General features: G+C 38.1%; 1 protein-coding gene across 1 annotated transcript in view; it reads left to right on the top strand.

The window, feature by feature from the left end:
- Positions 1-24,829, top strand: part of LOC113541144 (contactin-associated protein-like 2) — a 135,805-nt gene that overhangs the window by 61,950 nt on the left and 49,026 nt on the right. The window contains exons 9-13 of the mRNA XM_034298225.2: positions 1,060-1,209; positions 6,181-6,343; positions 13,303-13,409; positions 16,243-16,362; positions 18,140-18,340. Of these exons, the coding sequence (XP_034154116.2) occupies positions 1,060-1,209; positions 6,181-6,343; positions 13,303-13,409; positions 16,243-16,362; positions 18,140-18,340 (741 nt within the window). The remainder of the gene's footprint in view (positions 1-1,059; positions 1,210-6,180; positions 6,344-13,302; positions 13,410-16,242; positions 16,363-18,139; positions 18,341-24,829) is intronic.

The raw sequence follows: 24,829 nt of genomic DNA, 5'->3' as shown, positions 1-24,829 counted from the left end.
CCTATTTTTTTATGTCCATGATTGCTAAAGCTAGCTCGTTACACGTTCACCCGCAACCTCAATGTCACCCGTAGATTACATTTTAATCTCATAATCTTCATGCTCTTCGCTCTCAGAGTGTGCATTATCATTCATTTCCTGTAGAATGGGCTCGCAGTGGCGTCTTGCAATATGTACTCTCAATGGCAGTCAGTTCATTTCACCTGTCCTTTACTCCAGAGATCGGACAGCCGAATGTGTCCAGCTGAATGTCTTATAGCTCAACACACAGAGCTGTGATGAGGAGCGACTGAACAATCCTGTATATCACTACCAATATCAGACACAATTCTGCACTGTAACAGTGTGCCAAGTGCTGTCACAAGTCAAGTGTACTGGAGAGAGAGAGAGAGAGAGAGAGAGAGAGAGAGCAGGGAGAAAGAAGGCAATAGCAAAATAGTAAGTTAATGTCCTTTCATCATTTGTACAATTAACAGTAAAAAAAAAAAAGCTCATTCTGTCAAACAAGCCCCATGCTGGTTGTTATTGTGTTCTGCTTGCTGCACTCAGGAGTAAATAACACATTCTTGTGATTTATCGATTGCAGCCATGAAATCAGCGCTTATACTGAGGCTATTAACCTGCCTTTTGAATCCTTCAGATCTGCAGTCAGTCGTAAACAAGATTCTAAGGCCATCTTGTAATTTGCTGCTCATCAACCTATTGACATGGCTGATGGTCTTCTGTGTGTCTGAGACTTGTGTGGCAACAAGCTCCAACACACAGAGCTTAATAAAGCAATGTACCTGGATTAAAGCAAAAATCCACCCTGAAATCCTTGCCTATCAATATTTAATATTAATATGTGATTAAATAATGTGTGCAAAAGAAAGAATAATACTCTTTTAAAACTATGAACGTAAACTGTGTTAGTGACAATTAAGCAACATAAATATGGCCAAAATATGTGTAGTGCATCAGGGGTTATCACATACTGTACTTATGTGGTATGAACATGGAGGCATTAAATAATCAGCTGATAGAGTCATCATATCTCCCTCATTGTTCTTATCATTACAGGTTCAGGGTTGAATGATGGAGAATGGCATGATGTTCGTTTCTTGGCCAAAGAAAACTTCACCATGCTGACCATCGATGGAGACGAGGCTTCGGCTGTGAGAACCAACACACCCATTCAGATCACCACTGGAGGAACGTACCACTTTGGAGGTGAGTACAACTACACAACCACAGCAATAATGGTGTGAGTTAATCCCTTGTCCTACCTTGTCTTAGGGAGTATTAGAGGTCTTTTCTGAGAATGTTGGGTGATATTAGGTTGGATTTCCACTGATGGATCCATGCTTACCCCCATCAGAAAGGACAAAAGATTAGAAAGAAGAAAGTAAACAGGCACTTAGGAAAGTGAAGTTAACAGTCCATCACCAAATAAAGCATCAGGGCTAAGTGTACTAAGCTGTTTGTGTTCATTTCAGACATAATTATTCTGCATTCTTGCATTATGTACAAAACAAGTGTACGAGCCTTAACTGGCAATTTAAGCTCCGTGCATGTGGAAACATGAAGAGCGTGCTCATACATATGCATTTGAGTGAGGATCATGGGAGGTCAGCAAAAAAAGCCAAAATGAAGTGTGGTTGATTACATATTCTTTTCAGTGTAATAAAGGGCAATTAGCCATGGCTGATTTTGCGTGTGTTTTCTCCGCCTCCCAAACCCAGGTTTAAATATGCGTCTTATTCTCTTGTTTGGTGCTTTAAAGGCAGTGTTTCCAAGTGTGTATTTTTACCACTAAAAACTACTTTTTTTAATTATGACAAAATGTTTTTTTTTTTTTTTTTTTCATTTTGGGGCCTTGGTGAAAGATCTCTTTAGGGAAACTACTTAGGGATTGCCCACTGGCTGATTTTTTTTTAAATTCAGATCTGGCAACCCTGGCCATATGCAATGAACACATAGATTTTTTCTAAAAAAAACAAAAAAAAACAAAAAAAAAACACATTAACTAAGGTTTTGGGGGCATTGCTGTTTTTCTAGATGTTAAAGAAGATACAGCTGACCACAAGAAAAATGTATTAAAGTTTATTTAACCTTGTTTTAATGAGACTTATCATCAGCCAAATTTTCATTATAACCAATTAGTAATCAAATGTCATATCAGCCATATTAATGCCCTCCACAACTTTTTCATGTTCTGAAATGAGAGTGCTTTTACTACGAACTTCATTTAATTAATTTCATTACTAAGCTTTTATTTCAAGCTTTCTGATGACCCTAATGTTGACCTTTTTCCACTACTACTTTTTTCATTTTAGCCCACCAGTCAGGTCTCCCCTGTCATATGACAGCTACCAATCAGCAAGGGCGAAGGCTATCACATGCTTCCTCCAAGACGTATGAAGTCAGCCAACCGCTGACATATTGTCAAAATGCTGCATCATGGGGCAGTATAAAAAGTGCTATCTACCTCCTTCTACATATATGAGCTCACAGATGCCCTCGATTAACTAGTGTCACTGTGATTGACAGGGGACGGATTATGTTATCCCTCCCACCCAGAGAGCACAGCCAGTTTTACTATCTTGGCCACAGATGACTGGCATCTTCAGGATTCAAAGTTTCAATCTCCAGACTGTTGCTTTTACACTGCAATTTAGTAATATTTTTTGTGAATTTTGCAGCCACATTAAGCTGTGTTTTGTTTTGCATCTCCTCACATACCTACATGTGGCCCTCAGTGTCTCCCACCTTCTGCAGAACTCCTAGTCAATGCTAAATAACAGAGCAGCTGAGCTTCATCAGCCTTGATCATTTTCAGAAAACCTAAATGAGAGCTACAGCCTGGAAAAATGGCAGAAACTTCTCCATCAGCACACACTCCTGATGGATCAGCCAGTCATAATTATCAATCAATATTCCTCCATCCATCACTGTTATTTCACCTGAGGGCCGGTATGTCTGCCTCTCTAATTTGTTTACAACCGATTTTTCCTTTTCTGAGAGTGGAAAGAGTTTTCCCTGACACTAGAGGTGAACTAAGATTTGTTTTATTTAGACAAAATAAAATCATTTCTAGTCACAGCTTGTAGATAAATGTATCACGGTTGTCTTTTCCCTAATAAATAAAATTTGAATCTCTGTGGGAATTTATTCTGAACGTACTTAATAAACAGAAACTATTATTTTCTGAACATATAGTATATACAGTACTAAACAGATATGTGTAGTACTTTGGGATATTGTTCTGCACAAAAAATACACTCCACACTCAGGCTGCAGATAAATATGGAGGCTTCTGGTGTGTCATTTTCACCAGAAAGAAGCTAGGGTGCAACTTCAGCGACATGGGCAAGAGTAAATGAGATTTAATCGCATCAAACCTGGGCCCTGTCCAATCCAATGTACAGTGGAAAATTGACTCCAAATCCTAAAAAGATGCTGAAAAAAGAAAAGTTGATGGAGCACAAAGACAAGAGAGAATGGAGGCTAAAAAATGTATGTTCTGCCTGCATATCTGTGAAAGTATTGGAACAGATAGTCTTACAGTAAACAACACTTAATATTTGGTTGCATATCCCTTGTTAGCAATAACTGCATCACCAATCTGTTGCATTCTTCTTTTGTGATGGTTTTGCATGCTTGTACCACAGCTTCTTTCATTTTGTGTTAGTTTTGGGGGCTTCTGCCTTCCTGCTCCTCTTCAGGAGAGGAGGTGAAATGCTGCTCATTTGGGTTAAGGTCTGGTGATTGAATTGGCCAGTCTAAAACCTTCCACTTTTTCCACTGATTAAGTCCTTGACAGTGCTTTTTAGGTCATTGTCTTCCTTCATGATGAAGTTCCTCCCAACTAGATTGGATGCATTTCTCTGTAAATTGGCAGACAGAATGTTTTTGCAGACTCCTGAACTCATTCTTCTGCTACCATCATGAGATACATCATCGATAAATATTAGTGAGCCCGTTCCAGAAGAAGCCTTGCAAACCCAAGCCATGACACTGCCTCCACTGTGCTTGACCAGTGAGCTCGTATGGTTTGGATCATGAGTAGGTCGTTTCTTTCTCCACACTTTGGTAGAGGTTAATCTTGGTTCGAGAACTTTTCTGGATCTTCTCTGTATTTCTTTGGGAGTTCATATCAAACCTTCTGATTTTTACTGCTGATGAATGGTTTGCATCTTGTGGTATGGCTGCTATATTTCTGCTCTTGAAGTCTTCTTCAAATGGTGGATTGTGATACTTTCATCCCTGCCCTGTGGAGGCTGTTGGTGATGGAACTTACTGTTGTTTTTGTTTTTTTCTTTACAGCTCTCACAATGTTTCTGTCATCAACTGCTGTTGTTTTCCTTGGCCAACCTGTTAGATTTCGGGTTGTTAGTACACCAGTGGTTTCTTTCTTTTTCAGGACTTTCCAAATTGTTGTATTGGCTATGCCCATTGCTTGTGGAATGGCTCTGATAGATTTTCTCTCCTTTATCAGCTTCACAATGGATTGCTTTTCTCCCATAGACAGCTCTCTTGTCTTTATGTTGGTTTATCCTTTTTAACAACAAATGCAGTCTTCACATTTGAAACCTAGGGCTCAAACCGAGTAGACATTCAGAACTATTAATTGTTTGAACAATCAATCTATCAGGGCAAACCTGGGCAACAAGAAACACCTGTCAGTCACATGTTCCATTGTTTTTTAATAGCACATGAACAAATTGGTGGGTTCAAACAAAAAGTGCCATGTTCTAAGTTGTTTAATACATCGGGATGTAAATATCAGGAAATGAAATTTTGATCTATCATCTCATATTCATCTTATGATCTCAAACTCAAATCTCTTCAGTGTATAGCAAAAACAAAAGAATTGGCCTTGCCGTTCCAATATTTTGGAGGGGACTGTATAAAAACATCTGTGCTGATATTACTGATAAGGATAAAGGTTTAACAATATGGTGTGTCCCAGAGGATACCTGATTCTGGTCATTCTGCTGGTCATGAATTATACATTGAGCACATGGATATTCATTAATGTAACCACTATTATTCTCTAGCTCCCTTTAAACTCCCATGGTTCTCAGTACTGACATCAATACATACTTGTTATTGCTGTAAGGGTTATAAATTGGTAATTGTTCTCCTACATAATGCTATAAAATTACCACATTGTGACAAAGTCAGGCTGCACTAAACCAATTATCCAAATATGGCCTGTCTTTATTTATTTCCTGAATTCCCCTGACACTTTTTTCATATAGACGCGTATTCTGGCAGATGCTATACTCCTCTCCTTCTTGTGTTCCTCACCAGATGTGGGCTTTATTTCTCTTTCATTTCTTGTCAAGCTTGCACTAGGGGGAACTTTTTTCACTCACCGTGCTGTCTCTTTACTTTCCTCTGCTCAGACAGACAATCAGAAAAGTGTCAGAGACAGCCAACAGATGGTCCAGATAACTTTCAGAACCTTGTTGTTTTTCCTACCAACTGTTATTTCTTATATCAGCGAAAACAAATGGTAATTTCTCCAGACACAGTAATTTGCCTATTAATATCAGGAGGATGTCGACAGAGTCTCAGAAGGCTTGTGGAAGATTTGTGTTCATGTCTTATTCAAGCTTGAGCAGCTTGTTGGGTTTAGAGGTTCATCCGTGCTTTACTATTCTCATCAGTACACAGTCTCCATGTGGACACAGGTCTCTAATGAATTAGGGAAGGATTTAGTTTAATCAAAACTTCAACCCAAGACCTGTAGCTCAGAACTGACATGATGTTGGGTTTCACTTTCAAGAAATTGCTCTATATGAACTTTTAGTTGAGGTACTTTATCAGATGTCTGACTGGGTTTTATGATTTGTGATATGGTGATAGTTTGTATAATTAATAAATGGTCAGATGTATTCCTGAAGCCACTCCTAAATGTTCAGTGGTTGATAATGGAATTCCATTATAACTTTATAGTGTCTTACAACATATTTTGTATAAGTGTAGAATATAGCAGAAGGCATTTCTCACTAAAATTTAAAAAAAAAAGGTGAACAGCCAACATTTTGGCGATGCAATACAGAATACCTAATCTCAGTGGTAATTATAATTATGTCAGAGATTTAACTATGGATTGTCAGCTTTAGAAAATCAGTTTTAAATGACCTGCAATAAGATTGAAGCATTTCTGTTTCCTGTTCTCACTATGCACAGGTTATTTCCTGCAGACCCAGGCGTCTCCATCACAGCGCTCGTTTCAGGGCTGCATGCAGCTCCTCCGGGTGGACGATCATCTGGCCGACCTGACGGCAGTGGAGCGGGGCATGCTGGGAGCTTTTGAGAATGTCAGCTTGGACATGTGTACCATCATAGACAGGTCTGAACACTAAATGTACCTCCATGCTCTGGGCTACTCCTTAAAATGTATGTTCTGGTTTAGTCAAAATAATATGAAATACCAGTTCACAAAAGAGACAGAACCAGGAAGGTGTGGAAAATGGAAAAGACAAGAAGCAATATTAAGTCCAGCACTACAGTCTGACAGTTTGATGTAACCACAATATCAAATACATAATAACTATTTTATACAATTTAAACTTTTGAATACTGCCCATGGTGACCAAGCCTGGGGATCTGCTAATATAGGTTTAGCTTACAAGTTCTACCTAGGTTCTAGGTAAAAACTTATAGATTATATATTTAATATATATTAAACCATTGTAGGAATGGTCTGTGTTGTAGAACAAGACTTTCAACACAACATTTAAAGAGAACATGAGAAGTAATTGTCCATCTTGTCACGTCTCCTGCTTAGGAGCACAACATCAACACGGTTTATTCAATTTAAAGAATACGAGCACCAGTTCTCTGTCTTTATGCTAATAATGATTGCTTAGCCATGCATTTTCTGCCACAGAACCTTAACATGTGTTTATGTGCTGCAGTTCTTTCTCACTCATGCACAAGCAGTGAGGTAGCATAAATTTAGCACACTGATAAAAAAAGATGATCAATGACGTAAATCACCTTGACCAGTGCTACTCTGGAACAAGTAAACACACGGTTGTATGTTAATGAGACCCAGGATGTGATGGCTTGAAGATATATACGTATGTGTGTGTGTGTGTGTGTGTGTGTGTGTGTATTATATATGCACAGTCAAGTCCATACTTATTTGGACAGTGACACAATTTTCATAATTTTGCCTCTGTACACCACCACAGTGGATGTGAAATGAAACAATCAAGATGTGACTGAAGTGTAGACTCTCAGCTTTAATTCAAGGGGTTTAAAAAAATATTACATTAACCATTTAGGAATTATAGCAATTTTTATTACATAGTATTGCCATTTTCACAGGCTCAAAAGTAATTGGAAAATTGACTGATAAGCAGTTTCATGGGCAGGTGTGGCCTGTTTCCTCCTTATTTCATGACAAATTAAGGAAATCAAAGGTCTGGAGGTGATTCCAAGTGTTGAATTTGCATTTTTTTAGCAGTTCACAGGAACTCACTATGCGGTTCACTATCTTTATCTGTATTCAGATTATATGCTACCTTCAAGTTCCTAAGTTCTCCTTAGTTTAAGTTCATACATACAAGTTCAGACGTCATGATTATGACGTGGTGTGTGTTCAAATGATTTTGGTCGGACAAAACTCAATGGCATGAGTAGATCATTGGTGCACAAATCTGTGTAAAAAGTTGTTTACAAATTGCATACAAACTAAAACTGTACAGTAAAGCAATTGTACAAAACTGTACAAACTACTCCTGAACTGAACAGTTAACAAGCAAAATTACCACTAAAATCTTAGCATCTGCTGTAGGAGTCACATTCATATCGGTGGCCACCGTGACTGAGTTGTAATTATGACATTGTTCTCTCCTCATAATTATTATATTTCTGACAGGACTGAAGTGGACGTGGCCTAAACTAGAAAGTGTTGTTGTTGTTTGTTTTTGTTTTTTTTTAAAAAAGAGTGTGGGACTATTTAAATTCTGCTTGTGCACATATGTTTTTGTTTGTAGCCTAATTTAAACCACCATGACCCTGATCAGGCACTTACTAAGGATGAATGAATGAATGGTGTAAATGCATGATGTCTCAACCAGATGCCCTGTGAAGTTAAAAAAACAAAACAATATGCATCTTCTATTCATATCTGTATTTGTATCTGTTTACAACCCTATATCTTCAACCCAAATAATGTATTCGCATTCATGGCTTTGCTAGTGTCCTCAGAGAAGTAATGAAGCTTGTGTCAGCCAGCCAACCACATCTTTTCGAACTGCTGCTCATGCTGCATCACGGGGCGGCATAACACACTCAGAGAAAAGCACTATCAGCCCCCTTCTGCATGCATGATCTCACCGACGCCCATGATTGGCTTTGCTAGTGTCCTCAGAGACGTAATGAAGCTTTAAAGTTGTATTACTTACACTATATGGCCAGAGGTTTGTGGACATCTCATCATCACACTCATATGCGGTTCTTCCCCAATCTGTTGCCACAAAGTTGGAAGCACAGAATAGGATGTCTTTGTATGATGTAGCATTATGATTTCCCTTCCCTGGAACTAACAAGCCCAAACCTGTTCCAGCATGACAATGCCACTGTGCACAATGTGAGATCTGGAGAGTGGAGGTTATTATAACAGCAAACGGAGACTAAATCAGGAATGGGATGTTCCACAAGCAAATACAAGTGTGATAGTCAGGTGTCCACAAACTTCTCACCATATAGTGTATATTTCAGTCCGTGCTTCATTGACAAGAACCAAAAGTTTTCTTAAATATCATTTTATTGACAATTTCACTCTAGGCCAAATGAATTATCGAGTAGTGCACTAAGGATTTTATATTACTGGACACTTGCAGCTCATCAGAATGTGGTTATTGATTAGTGATTTTGCATCAGCACTTCATTACTTGCTGGTCTGTGTGCATATTGAATTATAGCAAAAACACTCTGTCACTCCTTAGCTCAGCCCACTGTAAACATCGACTCCTTAGCTAAGTGTGTACTCTAATAATGGAGCTTGAAATCTCATCATTTTTCAGACAGATTAGAATAACACCACTCAGTCAGCTGAGAAGTGAACTCATTTTTTGCGACTCAGATAGAGAAAACTTGCCCAATTCTACATAATTGCTTTTGTGTTTTTCTTCATCAGTTCACAGTTCGCTTTACCAAGCAAGTTTTGGGATCAGATCCATCACAGGAATACAAGGCCAAATTTACTGTTTTTTTGTTGTTCATGTGCTTTTGATTTTTTCAGATTGTACACACATGCGTATCCTGATGTACCATGAGTCATCCTAACTAGCTTGTTATTACAACAGTGTTACAAAAGAATAAAATGTGTGTGTGTGTGTGTGTGTGTGTGTGTGTGTGCATCTCCTTAGCATGATTAGTTGACAGTATTTTAAACCGAACATTATCCTCCTTCTATTGTCCCTAATAGCTGCTTTATATAACTGTCACTTTCCATTACACTAAGTGCAGGAGTAAACAGGCAAAGCAGACAAGACCAGCTCTCTGGTCCTGCATTCTCAAACACCTTCAGTCAAAGAGAAAATAGAGATGAAAATCTGCTCAGTGGCTGAGAACAGACTTGCTCAGCTGTGATGCTGCTAAGATTGATATGGCTGTACCCGAGCACAACACAACACAAAATAATGTGCATAGCTTTTGAAACCCTCACATGGCGCTTTATTGAGAGCTAGGTGCAGATCTTTGGAATCCTCTGGGTCACAGGTTCATAACTCTAAGGTCCTGGAGTAGTCCGATTAGTTGAACCTGGTGTTAGGAGCAGGGAAAACACTAAACTGTGCAGGACAGGGGGTACTCCAGGACCAGGGTTGGGAACCTGTCCCCTGGGTGATGGAATTTGCATTTGTGCATTGATGAGTTCTCTCCAGCTTGGCCTAATTCTCTGGCGAGTATGTTTTTTTATTTTATTTCCACGCCCCATCAGCACCAGCCATGAGGAATTCAGAGAAAGCACTGGGCTCTAACCATGTGTTATTCAGCCCAGATGTCTTTTAAAGATTGTACTAAAATGCTAAATACATAAATAAATAAATAATTAAAAGAAGTATGCATGTACAAATAAATAAGAAATATGCATAGATTTTATTCTTTCAAATCTAAAAATCAATGGCTTGGCTTAACCCCTCCAGTGAATGTGAAAAATCCCTTTTATAAATCTTATTTATGCCATAGCACTTTTGAATTCTCAAATCTGATTGGTCAGAAGGTGTTGATAAGTGTTCTATAACAGCATCACTAACTGCCTGTAATTCAGATGCATTCAAATTCCTTGTATGGAGAACATTCCACATTATCTAAGACTAATAATTCACTAAAAGTGTTATTTAACATCATCGTTGATATGGTGAAGTTTTCTGTAAGGAGACGTTTATTTAACATTTAAGGACGGAGTCTGAATTGTCGGCACTGTGTAACGGTTAGTACGTTTTCCAGCGTGGGAAAGTCTTCAGGACAGAGGATCTTCCACATTCCCATGCCTTGGTAATGTGAGAAGCTGTGTTTTTTGGTCTTATTAAATTCAAGAGAGAAGAAAAGAAAGACTGATCCATTATAAAAAGATAAAAAGCCTGACGTTAATTAACAAATGAAAAATTGTAATTGCTGGCAAATTACTGTGGTATAATAGGAATTAAACACTTCAGGATGTGGTATTATTGGAAACTAATTCAGTTATTATGGTCAGCTGCATGTCAGGCTGATTTCACCATGATATCATTGATCATTTTCTTATAACAAGATGTCCTGTTATGTTTTATTCCTTACTTTTATTACAGACTTTTGTAAGATATTTTGTAATAACTGTAAAGAGATGGTCTGAGTTAATGGGGCCTCTATTGTTTTTTTCCCCCATTACTTTCTCGCTAATTCAGTGTTGGCGTATTTGCACCACACTGCATTCTGCTCTACTAATGAGTTTGACTCGGAAAAGGAAAGAGAGACCTCGGAAATCTGCTAATGTGGCCATGTGTCACTGTGTTTTACTTCTGAGACTTCTAATTTGAAGCATCTTTGAAGATGACTAATTAAATCAAGGGGAAAAGCAGCAAAGCCATTAATTGTTATTAAACTTTAATTCTTTAATTAGGACTTCGCTTGGAAAGATTACGTTTGTAGAGATGTGAATAGCTTAAACATCTTTTTCCTTTCACTTATTTTGTGTTCCTTTTCAAGATTCGCAAATGGAAATAGAAAGGTGGGTTTTTTTGCATAATAAAAAGAGGAGATAAATTGGCATGACACAGCAGTGACCAGTAATTCAAATTCCAATATTAACAACATTATATTCTGCTTTTTTGTAAGTCAATTTGGATAAAAAAAAAGGATGAATAAATGTAATAAAATTACACTCTTACCAAATTTCAGAGAGGCTACATTTAGAGCTTTATTCAGAGTCAGCAACTTAAGTCATCAGCCATAACTTTAAAAACAACCTGCCTAATATTGTGTAGGTCCCCCTTGTGCCACCAAAACAGCTCTGACCCAATGAGGAGACCCCATGGACTCCACAAGACCTCTGAAGTTGTGCTGTGGTATCTGGCACCAAGATGTTAGCAGCAGATCCTGTAAGTCCTGTAAGTTGCGAGGTGGGGCCTCCATGGATTGGACTTGTTTGTCCATCACATCCCACAGATGCTTGATCGGATTGAGATCTGGGGAATGTGGAGGCCAAGTCAACACCTTGAACTCTTTGTCATGTTCTTCAAACCATTCCTAAACAATTTTTGCAGTGTGGCAAGGTGCATTATCCTGCTGAAAGAGGCCACTGCTATTAGGGAATACCATTGCCATGAAGGGGTGTACTTGGTCTGCAGCAATGTTTAGGTAGGTGGTACGTGTCAAAGTAACATCCACATGAATGCCAGGATCCAAGGTTTCCCAGCAGGACATTGGTGCCATCTCTTCCCCAGGTAAGCAACACACATGCACCCAGCTGTCCACATGATGTAAAAGAAAACGTGACTCATCAGACCAAGCCACCTTCTTCGATTGCTCCATGATCCAGTTCTGATGCTCACGTGTCCATTGTAGGCGATTTCAGGGGTGGAAATGAGTCAGCATGGGTACTCTGTCTGGGGCTACGCAGCCCCATATGAAGCAAGCTGCGATGCACTGAGTGTTCTGACACCTTTTTATTATAGCCAGCATTAACCTATTCAGCAATTTGTGCTACTGTAGCTCTTCTGTGGGATTGGTCCAGACGAGTTAGCCTTCGCTCCCCTTCGGCGCCCATGACCCTGTTGCAAGACCACTGGTTGTCCTTCCTTGGACTTTTTTTGGTAGGTACTAACCACTGCATAGTGGGAACACCCGGCAAGACCTGCCGTTTTTGAGATGCTCTGACCCAGTCGTCTAGCAATCACAATTTAGCCCTTGTCAAAGTCACTCAGATCCTTCCTCTTGCCCATTTTTCCTGCTTCCAACACATCAACTCTGAGAACAGACTGTTCACTTGCTGCCTAATATATCCCGCCCCTTGTCAGGTGCCACCGTAACAAGATAAACAGTGTTATTCACGTCACCTGTCAGTGGTTTTAATGTTATGGCTGATCGATGTAAGTATTTAGTATTGGCCTTGGATGGAATTCCATAGTTCTATCAGGTGCATTTACAGCCCAAAACATACATTTCAGCATTATACAATGTGGTTACATCAAATTTTTCAACAGTGGCTTGGTCCTCACTCAAGCCAATATTGCTCAAGTAAAAAGGACTTCAAGTCCAAGATCAGAATCAAACATCACTGAGACATGCCTCTGCAAACTCCACCCCGCTCGCTTAACTCGTGTAACTCTCACCCGGCTCTCTCAGAAGCATAACTCAGAAGTCTGTATTTACGTCTGAGGTCTGAATATTGATGTGAGCCTTTTTGGTATTAAATTCTAACTATGCATGCTTAACTCAACTCTGAATACAGACCTTAATCACTAATATTGCAATAAAAGTAAACTATATATTTCATATGTGTTGGTAAAACTATGCACTGTACCTAGGCAATGAGGCTAAACTAAAAAAAAAAAAATCTACATTTTTTTTTTTTTTGCACGTAAGTAAAAGCTAATCTCCTGCCTGATGCACCAAATTATGCCACTTAAATTGTATAATAATAAGCTTCTTTTATTTCTCCTTTTTCTTTTGCCTTGGATCTGAGCTAACCATTCATATCAAAAATCGTCAGTCCCGCCTAGATGGAGGCTAATTTGCCTCTGTTACCTCAGGGCAGTTATGTTTGATGTGAGACTGATTTAACCCACTGTTCCTGTGCTCTGTCATGTTTTTCAGGTGCTTGCCTAATCACTGTGAGCATGGAGGAAGGTGCACTCAGACCTGGGACATTTTCAGCTGCTCCTGTGATGGCACTGGATACACCGGAGCCACGTGTCACACATGTACGTACACCTTCATTTGAAATACACTTCATTTCCTTTACAATTCCTTCCAAGCCGTATTGTACCTTTGTGGCTCCTCTATAATCGTTGTATTTCTGAGTAATAATTCTCAAAGCACATAATTCTTTGTTGTTTTAATTGACTTCCTGACACAGACGAGCAATAATCAGCATAAGTACTGGTCTAGGCTGTTATGTAAGAACTCTTGATTGACCTACATTGTAGAAGTTGTAATTAGGTTATTATTATGAGCAGTAGGATTATAGTCTATGAATAATAGGGTAGTGGAAGGTCTTTTTTTATCATGTGTAACCTTCATTTACATAAAACACTGTATATAGTGATGAGCAATGAGCAGTGATGGAAAAAGTACAGAGGAATTGTGCTTAAGTAAATGTATGTTTACTGGGTCAAAACTAACAGTAGATGTATGGAGACAAAATTCTACTTGAGTGTAAGTCAAAACTATCTACATTTAAACATGCTCAAGTATTCAAGCATAAAACATAATTTGATGAAAAGAAAGGACCACATGTTCATCATGCCCAATCCTGCATGACTAGCTAGTTTCCTAAGCAGTCAGTCATCAGTCATATTCCGCTAACTCAGACAAACTTAAAATTCAGCTTTTTGAAATGAATGCTAAGGCACATCAGCAAAAATTAATTAGCTAGCTATGTTAACAAGTTAATATACAAAACTTAACTAACTAGCTAATTCAGCTAGCTAAATAACAAAACATAACGAGCTAGCTAATTTAACTAACGAATGTACAACATTTAACTAGTTAGCTAATATAACAAACTAATTTACAAAACATAATCAGCTAGCTAATTTAATGGCCTAATTTACAAATTGTAGCAAAAATAGCTAATTTAACAAATTAATGTCCAACCCTTATCTAGCTAGCTAATTTAACTAACTAAATTGCAACACTTAATTAGCTAGCTAGTTTAACATACTAATTTACAAAACTCAACAAGCTTAATTTAACCAACTCATGTCTAAAACTTAACTAGCTAGCTAATTTACCTACCTAAAATTACAGAACTTAGCTAGCTAGTTTAATAAGCTAATTTACAAAACTTAACTAGCTAATTTAATCAACCAATGTCCAAAACTTAACTAGCTAGCTAATTTAACTAACTAAATTACAACATTTAATTAGCTAGCTAGTTTAACAAGCTAATTTACAAAACTTAACTAGCTAATTTAACCAATTCATGTGAAAAACATATCCAGCTAGCTAATTTACCTACCTAACATTATAGAACTTAGCTTGCTAATGTATCAAATTTAAATTTAACTTGACTCAACATAGTCTTTACCATTGATGATGAATTTTAAAGGCAGATATTTCATTTTTACATAAGAGGCAAACAAGATACCTCATGCTGTATGATTCAGTTACTCCAGCAAAAGACAACATCTTAAGAAAAAACAACTAGAAAAAAAAGTAAAAATCTCATGATATTTGAGGTTAAAATAAGAATGTAAGGAGTACAAAGCATGTTTTTTTTTTTCTTGGAAATTTTGCTTAATAGACTACAAGTATTTAATTTCAGTAATACTTGAGTGAAGTACAAATCTTGCAAAATGGTACTTAAGTACAGTAACAAAGCCAAGTTGTCAAGAGTCCAATCTTCATGGTCAAGATAAGGTCAATCTTTATATTCTAAACATGATATTGGTGTCAGATGGAGACAGCTAATCCTTACCAGCAATTTCTTCTATTATTTAGTAAGTTCAATGATCTCACAATATTAAACGTAACCAATATTTATATGATGAACAGAAACGCATTCAGTAAATATAGCTAGTGTTACTTGCCGGAAATATAGTGATAGCATTATAAATTTTAAAAATGGAAGCCTGATTTTCAGCTCTTTGTTGATGACAAAGGAGAATATTTTGAATATATAAATGCGGGCCGTGTACTATAGTCAAAACGTGATAACAAGCATGATAAATTATACAGTATTTAAATACAACTGAAACAGAATAAAGCTTTGTCTTTGGTCATACCTTCTAGCAGGATTTCTATACACTTTATTGTTATGCTTCATGGCTCATACAAGGAATTTAATATATGATTTTACAATCAAACAAGAAAGAAAAATACATACTTTTCTTAAAATTTGTTTTTGTGGAGCGTCCACCATACATGTTAGTACCATACGATAAAAATGATAACGCTGCTGTGATCGAAAATTGATCTATACCTTCTGACCAATCAGATTTGAGCATTCAAAGCACAGCCTTACAATAATGATTATTTTTTTTTTTAATGGACATATAAATAAAGGGATTCTGTTCATCAGCGAGACAGTCTGCCTGTCCTTTGTTTTCCAGATGTCATTCCGTCTCTCCTTTTATTAAACAAAGCTGCCTTTCTTTGAAACGGCGCTCTGAAACACATTTATAAACACAGCGACATGGAGCACTTGGTAGAGCAGGAGGCTTCAGCTACATTTCCTCTTTTAGCTTTACTGATGTTTACAGATGGAATGACCTTTGCAGCACAGACTGGCACAAAACCTTAGAGTTTTATTTTTTTAATCTATTGATTTGGAGTCTACATGAAAGACCACGTCTGTACATTACCACCCACACTAAAGTTAAATTATTTCACATTTAACCAGAGCGTCTTTGTGATTTTGTACTTACATCCACAGTGGGGGATCTATTACATAACACATAACACATCTCATGACCACTTCGATCTGCCTGGAATAAAGTTTTCATTATTTAGAAGGGATAATACATTTAAAAAAAAATAAAATAAAATCGCTGAAATGCTGTGTATTCACTTGTCATGTCTCTTTCCTTCTAGCTTTGTATGAACAGTCATGCGAGGCTTATAAGCACCTGGGGAAATATTCAGATGTCTACTGGATCGATCCTGATGGCAGCGGACCTCTAGGACCCTTCAGAGTCTTTTGCAACATGACAGGTCATTTATGCAGAAAAGTCTGAACTTTCACTAATAAATTATTGATAGGAATTAACACTGTGTGTTTGGAGTGTATAGAATGTATTTGCTGTCATAACTGTGAACAGGATTTTATGACAGATTTTAAAATTAGTACAAGGATTTCTCAAAATGCTAAACACTGATTTAGTGTCAAATGATGCCTTTTTGATGAATATGTATCAGCAGAATACAATTTATTGTAGCTTTTGACAACAGATTAAAGAATAACAGTTTTCAGTGCTCATTGGGAAATCCACTGAGGATTATTAGCTACACGCTGAACCCAAATAGCACACTACAGAGTCCTTGAAAGAAACGCACCATATGTTAACAACCCAAACAGATGCTTAGACTTCGATAACCTGGCCCTGGAGCACTGCAGTGATCTCAGGATCTGGTTCAGACTCATCCAGACTTGTTATTAACAACTGTCTTGGGTGATCTGCTCCATGGACAGCTGTACATTTCTGGCATGTGTCTCGAATACATCTTCGCTGACCCCTTGTGATCACATTTAGGGCTGTATTTAGAGTTGTCCAATAGATATGTCAATATTTACACAGGGGAAAGTTGCGTGTATTCAGAGTTGAGTTAGGTAGCTGCTTCAGTCACTTTTCTGTGCTCCATATTAAGATTATGCAAATGAAAGGTGGGTAGTTCCTGCCTCTGTGATTGCTAGATTTTTCTGAGTCTGAGAAGTGAAGTGTCTGAGGAGTGTCTGAGATGGTTTCTTCTTTTTTATTTTTTAATATCGTCTAGGCTTTTTTTTTTTTTTTTGCCAGGGTGACCCCTTTTTGGGATTCAGCAATCTGAAGTCGCTGATCATGTTTGTCTATTAATTGACATATCTCTGTTCTGTGACTTGGACATGGCACTATTATGCAGACCTTGCATACATCCACCAAAATTTTTTGTATGATGTAACATAAAAGCAAGAATCAATTTAAAATTGAAAAATAAAATTAAAAAAACTAATATGATGATATATGAATTAGAAGATTAAAATAAACTTCTAATAGGAGTCTAGGATATTACCGATATATTACTGCATGAATAGTCCTAGTGGTAATTATCATTACATCAATCACTGTAAATTTGGTTTCATTTAACAGTATGGCTTTCACCTTCACTATTCAGCAGCTTACAAAATAGCACTTGATCCAGCACACCCTATTTTATATTGTGTGTCATTAAATTGTAATGTGTGTCTGGGATTTAGGATATTTTGTCATGCACTTAGTTTGTGATTTTGATTTGATTTGATTAATCAAATCACGGCAGTGTTTTTGTGAATTTGATGCAGCTAAAAGGGTTGCCAGATCTGCCAAAATCAACCCATTTCACTTCAAAAAAACATTCTAATACAAAACCAAAAGAAAGTATTTCTATTTAGTTATTAGAAGCTTTTTTTAAAATAGACCATCACTCACTGAGATGCATTTTAACCAGCACACACACGAAAAGTAAAATGTAAGTTGTGTACACAAGGTAAAATACTGTCGATTCTTGTAATAATTGTTTGTCACAATGCATTTTATCACATTTTGATCTTGCTCAACATTTTGATCACTGCCTCAAACATTTCAACAGATGAGAAAGATTTTATAGAACCATGTTAGCACTTCCATGTTAGCTTTTTATGACTTTTCTTTATTTGTTTTTTTTTTTTTAAACTCAAAACAAATGTGATTTCACTGGAGATTTCATTGAGCATTTAAGACATTACTGTAACGCAACACTCATGCTGTATTTCCAGAGGACAAGGTGTGGACGACAGTGGTGAACAACCTGCCGGCTCAGACAGCCGTATCAGGTTCGAGCAGGGACAGACGCACCGTGCTGCAGCTGAACTACAGCGCCACCATGGAGCAGATCAGCGCCATTACAGACGGCGCAGATCACTGCGAGCAGCACATCACCTACACTTGCCGCTCATCACGCCTACTCAACACTCCAGGTACAGAGAGGGAGAGTGTGTCAGTGTGTGTCCCATGGCAGCAGGACGTTCTATTTAGGATGCTCTATTAGGGTTCCGTTGGGAGGAGGTGTGATGGTGAGGTCAGCACGTCTAGCGCTAGTCTCACTCGTTAGCTTTCCTACAGATTTGTGTGAGATTCAGCAACATGAAATTCATGGTTTTGTAGCTGAAGCAGGTCTCTGATCTATCTATCTATCTATCTATCTATCTATCTGTCTGTGCCCACTGCAGTCTCAGGTTCCTGTTCTTGACTAACAGTACTGGAGCCCAATGTGGGCTCATCAATATGAATTTCAAAAGTCAGTACAAAAAAAAAAACCACAAAAAATGCAATTTTACTTTCAGTAAGTTTGCTCAATACCTACAATCTTACATTTGCTAATACCCAGATATTGCTCCCTAGATCATATTACACACGTGTAACGTTCCGTGAATTTTTTCTAAGTCTATACAGTGTTTGTTGTAGAGCAAGCAGATCTCCCACTTTATCTCTGAAGCCAGCTTCAGAAGCAGAAGCAGAGTCTGTTCTGTAAATATGATTTTCTCCCGTGCTGCCTGGTGGCAGTGACGTCAGTTTAATTAGAAACACAAGATCCCAAGAGGAACAACAAATTTATCCTCGACCTCCTAATGTTAATTATGTACTTTATATTAAGGGCTGAAATATGGCAGACTGTAGATCTTTTAAAATGTTTAAGAAGACGTGCTGTAGAGGTTGCGACCCAGATCATGCTAACAAGCTAGTTAGAGCTCACACTATGGTATGATTGCGAATAAAATAGCAGCTGTTATACATGGAAATTGTATATTTGCATGGATACTGCTTGATTTTTTTAAAAAATATTGCCTTAATGAGACATTTCTATGGTTATTTAAGTGTACAATTGTGCCTCTGGCGCAAAGTTAATGATCCAGCGTGGGGAAAAAAACAGAATACACATCCAGTCTTCAGCCTGAAATATGCCTTGTGCATACTTTTACACATCACTTCTTACAAGCCGCATCACTTCTTAGAAAAGAACAGAGCCTTTGACATGCATCGCCTTGCATAAGTATTGCCTTTTTCCACATTTTGTAGTGTTACAACTTGGAACTAAAATCAATTGTGATACCATTTTATGCACAAGTTCTAACATTTTATTGTGACACAAAGGTTAATTAAACAAAAAAAGCATAAAAGGTTTGTTTGCATAAGTATTCACCCACCCCTCTTCCCCACCACCCCCAACCAAGTCAATAATTTAGCTGCAACACCTGGAATATGTCTCTATCAGCTTTGCACATCTGCATCCGGATATTTTTTTTGCCATTCTTCTCAGCAAAATTGCTTAAGCTAGGTCAGACTGGATTGTAAGATACCATCCACAGACATGTAATGTGAGTCTGTATGGTCATGTGTCAAAAGTAACCTTTCAGAGGAATGAAAATGGCAGTCTTTTTTTTTTGTTTTTGGCAAAACTCACCATGGTGCCTTTCCTCCATGTGACCTAAAGTATAATTATAAATTATAATTTTTTTATTGGCTTTGTACCGTTCATTTTCACTGCTTAAAGTAGATATTGTGACAGACGTTTAATAAATGTTTATTGGTTAAATGTTTGTTTTTAAGTGAAGTGTTATTCATAATTATCACATTATTCAGAGGATGAAATTGTATTTGTCACAGTTGGATGGATTTCAAACATGTGGTTTGAAGTCTCGCTTTCTTGCTCTCGTGTGATGAATGCCCAGGAGGACAGCAATGTTGATGGTGCTTTGTGGCTGGAGTTTGGCACATGTGCTCCAGATGGTTCAGCACAACACAAGCTGCTTCATTATCAACAACAAAAGCTGTTTCTTTATCAACATGGTCAGCTCTGCTTGTGTGTGCTAGCACATCAGTGATGGAAGCTTGCTTTGAATGTAAAAGACCTGCCTTCATGCATGTGCTGGTGTTTTGTTTTTTTTTAAACAGTTATTCAGAACTGCAATAGAGCGACACTTCATCTTCTTGGATTGATTTGTGACTAGCATGTGTAGCATTGCTGAGTATTAGCACTTACTCCAGGCATCAATATCAGTTGTTGCTTTTATATATATATCAGCTATATTCCATGGACTACACCAACACACATTGCACACACACACACGCACTACAGTGTAAACCCATATGAGGATGGGTTCTCTGTTGAGTCTGGTTCCTCTCAAGGTTTCTTCCTATCACCATCTCAGGGAGTTTTTCCTTGCCACCGTCGCCCTGCTTGCTCATCAGAGACGTCACACACACACACTTCACTTTACTTTTGTTTGTGTAAAGCTGCTTTGAGACAATGACCTTTGTAAAAAAGCGCTATACAAATAAAAATAAATTGAATTGAATATATATATATATATATATATATATATATATATATATATATATATATATATATATATATATATATATGTATATAGCAAATCATGGACATCAAGATCGGTATCCTCGCAGCTCATGATTTGGACCGTATTCATTTCAGAGCTGTTGTTTGAGAACATATTCAACAGAGTTAAGTAACACTTTGGGTGTGTGCTGTTATAGGAAAATAAGCAATGATGGTGTAAGGTGATGATGTGAAACCCACCCAACATGATTATTTTCCCATAAGTGTTTTATTCCTCTTAGACCACAGCAATTTGCCAACAATTACAATTTTTGTATTAATTAAAGAACACTGTCATGCATTTTATCAGTTTATAGCTTCATTTAATGCTGTGGAATGTCTGTGAAACAAGTTAAAACGTAAAGTTAAAGCTTTACCTCTGTTATTACAGTTCTGGAACTGGAGACTCCTTCTAAAATCTCCTCACAGAACACTTTACCATATCAAAGATTATGTATGTTTTTAAAGCATTTATATGGAGCATCCTGTGGTGCTACTATAGAAAGGATAACATATTAGAACAAGTGCACTGATATAAGCCTGTGATTTGTCTTAATGTGCATTAATACAGTGCTTAATAGCCCAAATTACCCTTCATCTCATTTCTAAACACTACTTGTACCCGGATGACATAATGAGCCATGTGTGAATCGGCGCAAATTGTTAATCGCTGCTTGGGAACATTTCATTAACTTGGCACACATAAAGCAGAGAAAACTCAGCAGATGGAAATTTAATTTGGATTTTCTCTTTGTCAGAAAGTATAGGCTGACCTGGCTGTGTGTTTGTGACACTAGGAAATCTGCTCGTACTGCAGCAGTTATTCTGTTCCACTGACACCATCGGGATTCTCTACAGCTGTGTTTAAAGTATTTCTGGTTTGAGAATCCATTGTGCTTGGAAATATTTTTATTGACAGTGTAAACTTTGTTTAGTTTGATCGATAAAGATGCCATTTCAGGCAAGCGCGTGAGAGACATCATTTTTAAAAGCGAATATCTCAGAAGATCAAAAGTCAATCGAAGGAGAGGTTTTCATCTTGAGCACAAAAAACATTTTTTTCTATAAAAACACATACAAAATTATCAGCTGGAGTGCTGAAGATAAGTGTCTATCTATCTATCTATTCATTCATGTATTTGCATACTTAATAATTTAGTTTTAGTAGTATCTCAGTGTAAAGCCCCATATTGGACAGAAGCCCCTGGTTTGGCAGAAGCTCCTGCCTGGGAGAATCTCCATGATGGATGGAAGTCCCTGGTTGGGCAGAAGTCTCATTCTGGGCAAAGCCCATGTTGGGCTAATCTCCCTGATGGACAGAAGCTCCTGTTTTGGGCAGAAGCATCTTGCTGGGCAAAGCCCTCAGACAGGCAAAGCATGAAAATAGATGTGGAAAACAAACCATTGTTTTAACAGGAGACTTGTAATGAAATAGTGGGAGAAGAGGTGAAAATCAGGGTATTTATGAGTAGCTTGAAAGTTTACTGAAAAACCTTCGACTACAAGTGTCAGCATGAGGAAAAGCTGCTGGACATCAGAACATGCTGAAATAATGAACAACACACATAAGCAGCCACTGTAGCTCATGGATCTTTTTTATGTTCTCTCTGCTCTGATAAGCGTTTAGCTTTTAGCTTAAATGTGACACATTTCAAAAAGCTATTTTCTGCACAAAACTGCACATTTCCAAGTGAAACCAATGTCACAGAAGCTTTTGCACCCTGCACCATCGACTAATAGAAAAACTGTCCATGTTAATCTCTCTGACAGTAATGCCATCTGTATTGAGAGGATCAGACAGCAGGGCGAGTGCAAAATGAACATTTATTCAAGTTCACGTCTCCTCCTCAATGACAAAAACCCACTCTGACTGTTGCCAAGAAGCAAAGTCCTGCTGAGAAGAACCTTTACTTTAACTGTTTGAAATATGTATCGCAATTTGAAAACAGCTTGAGTCCGAGATTATTACCATCTCACATATGCTCAAATCTAAGAAAGGAATGGATCATTTTGTACCAGTTCATTGGCTATAGAACATTTGTATCTGGTGAAACATTTGCAGATTTCAAATCTGTGCGTCTATATACCAGTAGAGCTTTTCCTTGAAATGTGTCAATATTCAGTCAGCTGTACATTTATGAAGCAAAGGACACACTTAAAAGTGCATTGGCTAAGAGGTTTGTATTGATGAAGTTAATCTAGATTAGCCTCGAACAACTTCCTTGTAATGATGCTGTAATGGTTATCTTTAGCATGCCGTGACAAAATGTAGCAACTATAAACAATCCCTTATCAGATTTCTATGATGAATCTGAAGCATTTGTATGGAGGGCCAATCACAGCTCCTGGAGCACCCTCTATCCTGCACATTTTAGTGTTTTCCCTGCTCCCAACTCATCGATTTTACAGCTCTTACAGACCTGAAGGGGGCGTGTTAATGCAGGGAGAACGCTAAGATGTGCAGGATCTGGGGTAGTCCAGGACTAGGGTTGAGAACCTGTAGGCTAAGGTGACTAGCAGTAGCCTAGTCAAGATACTGTGGTGTGCTTGCTGCTTATACTGGCCATGCTGATTGACCAATCAAACCAGTACCATACCAGCATGAACCAACATAAACCATCTACACTCTCAGAAATTGAGAAATACTTTTCCTTGATGCTGGGGTGCTGGGGAGCTCCATGTTTATGAGAGAGGTCAGAGAGGAATGGCTAGACTGGTTCAAGCTGACAGAAATGCTACAGTAACATCAATAACTACTCTTTAGAACCATGGTGAGCAGAAAAGCATTTCTTTCTAGAAAAAAGTGTAGAACCAGCGTGGAATTCTGGCCATGATAGTAATTCATGTTGTTTAGAGTTTAGTAGTGGTAGTGGACTTCTGGCCCTTGTTAATGGTTTCATGTCCCTTATAAGGTCAGCAGTGGAGAACAAGAGACGCTACACTTGATAGAAAAGAATCTTAGATGTGTTTTTCTAAAGATTACAGTGCTACAGGTGGACATATAGAAGCCCACCTTGTGTGTCATATTTGTGTCTCTTTCTGTCTCACATTCTTTAAAATATGACAAAGAGAAAAAAGCCCCATGATGGTCATTAGCCCCTGGTTGGCCAAAGATCCTTGTTGGACAGAAGCTCCTGTTTGGGGAGAAACCTTCTGCTAGGCAAAGCACCATAATAGGAAAAAGCTCCTGTTTGGGCAGAAGCCACATGTTAGGCAAGGTCCTATTTTGTGCAACAGCTTCCTGTTGGGCAAAGCTCCATGATGAGCAGCCTGAAATCTAGCAGTCATTTGAAAGCCATATATATATTTGCCCTCCCCCCCCTCCCCAATTCTTCTTACATTTGTTCGAAGTGGAGCTGTGATGAATGTAGCGCCTCAGGGATTTGGCTTGGTGTGTGTAGTGTGGTACTGTGATACTGTCTTTTTCATTTAGCTTGGACACACAATTGCTTGGCCTCCCTCCCTGTACCAGAGAGAACTCATTTGTCAAATCCATCTGCCACCTGTAATGTGTGTTGTGAGGCAGGAGCCACAGCTCTCTTCCTGCCAAACATCAGCCCACTGGCATGAAGGACAACAACAAAAGAAAAAAGCAGAGGGGAAAAAATTTAAAAAGTGCAGTACCAATGTAGAAGCGAAAAAGCAGCAAAATGGATGGAACAGAAGTTCAGCCATGCGACATCTCCTGTATACCATAAAACAATTGCTGGTTGTGGCCTTGGATTCTTGCTTTATATCCAACATACTTCCATTGCGAGATGAATTCATGTCCAATTACTCTACTTGAAGCCTCAGCAAATGCGTGTGTTTTGATCTATTGTCCTTCACACACTGGTCTTGATTTAAAGCTGTTCCAGCAAATTAGCATGTCTCACACAGAGGTGTCAATACTTCCTCATCAACCTGTCAAAGCATGAAGCAGGTGGGCTGCAGGAATCAGACAAAACAGATTAATACCCATAAAGCGGATGATTTTAATCCAGTTCTCTTTCCAGCTCAGGTTTAATAGTGACATGATTTGTGTTCATTTCAATTTTGTGTGTTGGCTGCGTTTATTTTGTTTTACACT

Source organism: Pangasianodon hypophthalmus, chromosome 22 (assembly GCF_027358585.1).
Source record: "Pangasianodon hypophthalmus isolate fPanHyp1 chromosome 22, fPanHyp1.pri, whole genome shotgun sequence".
NCBI classification, from domain to species: Eukaryota; Metazoa; Chordata; class Actinopteri; order Siluriformes; family Pangasiidae; genus Pangasianodon; species Pangasianodon hypophthalmus.
The sequence above is the reverse complement of the archived record's forward strand: the minus strand, read 5'-3'. Positions and strand labels throughout refer to the sequence as shown.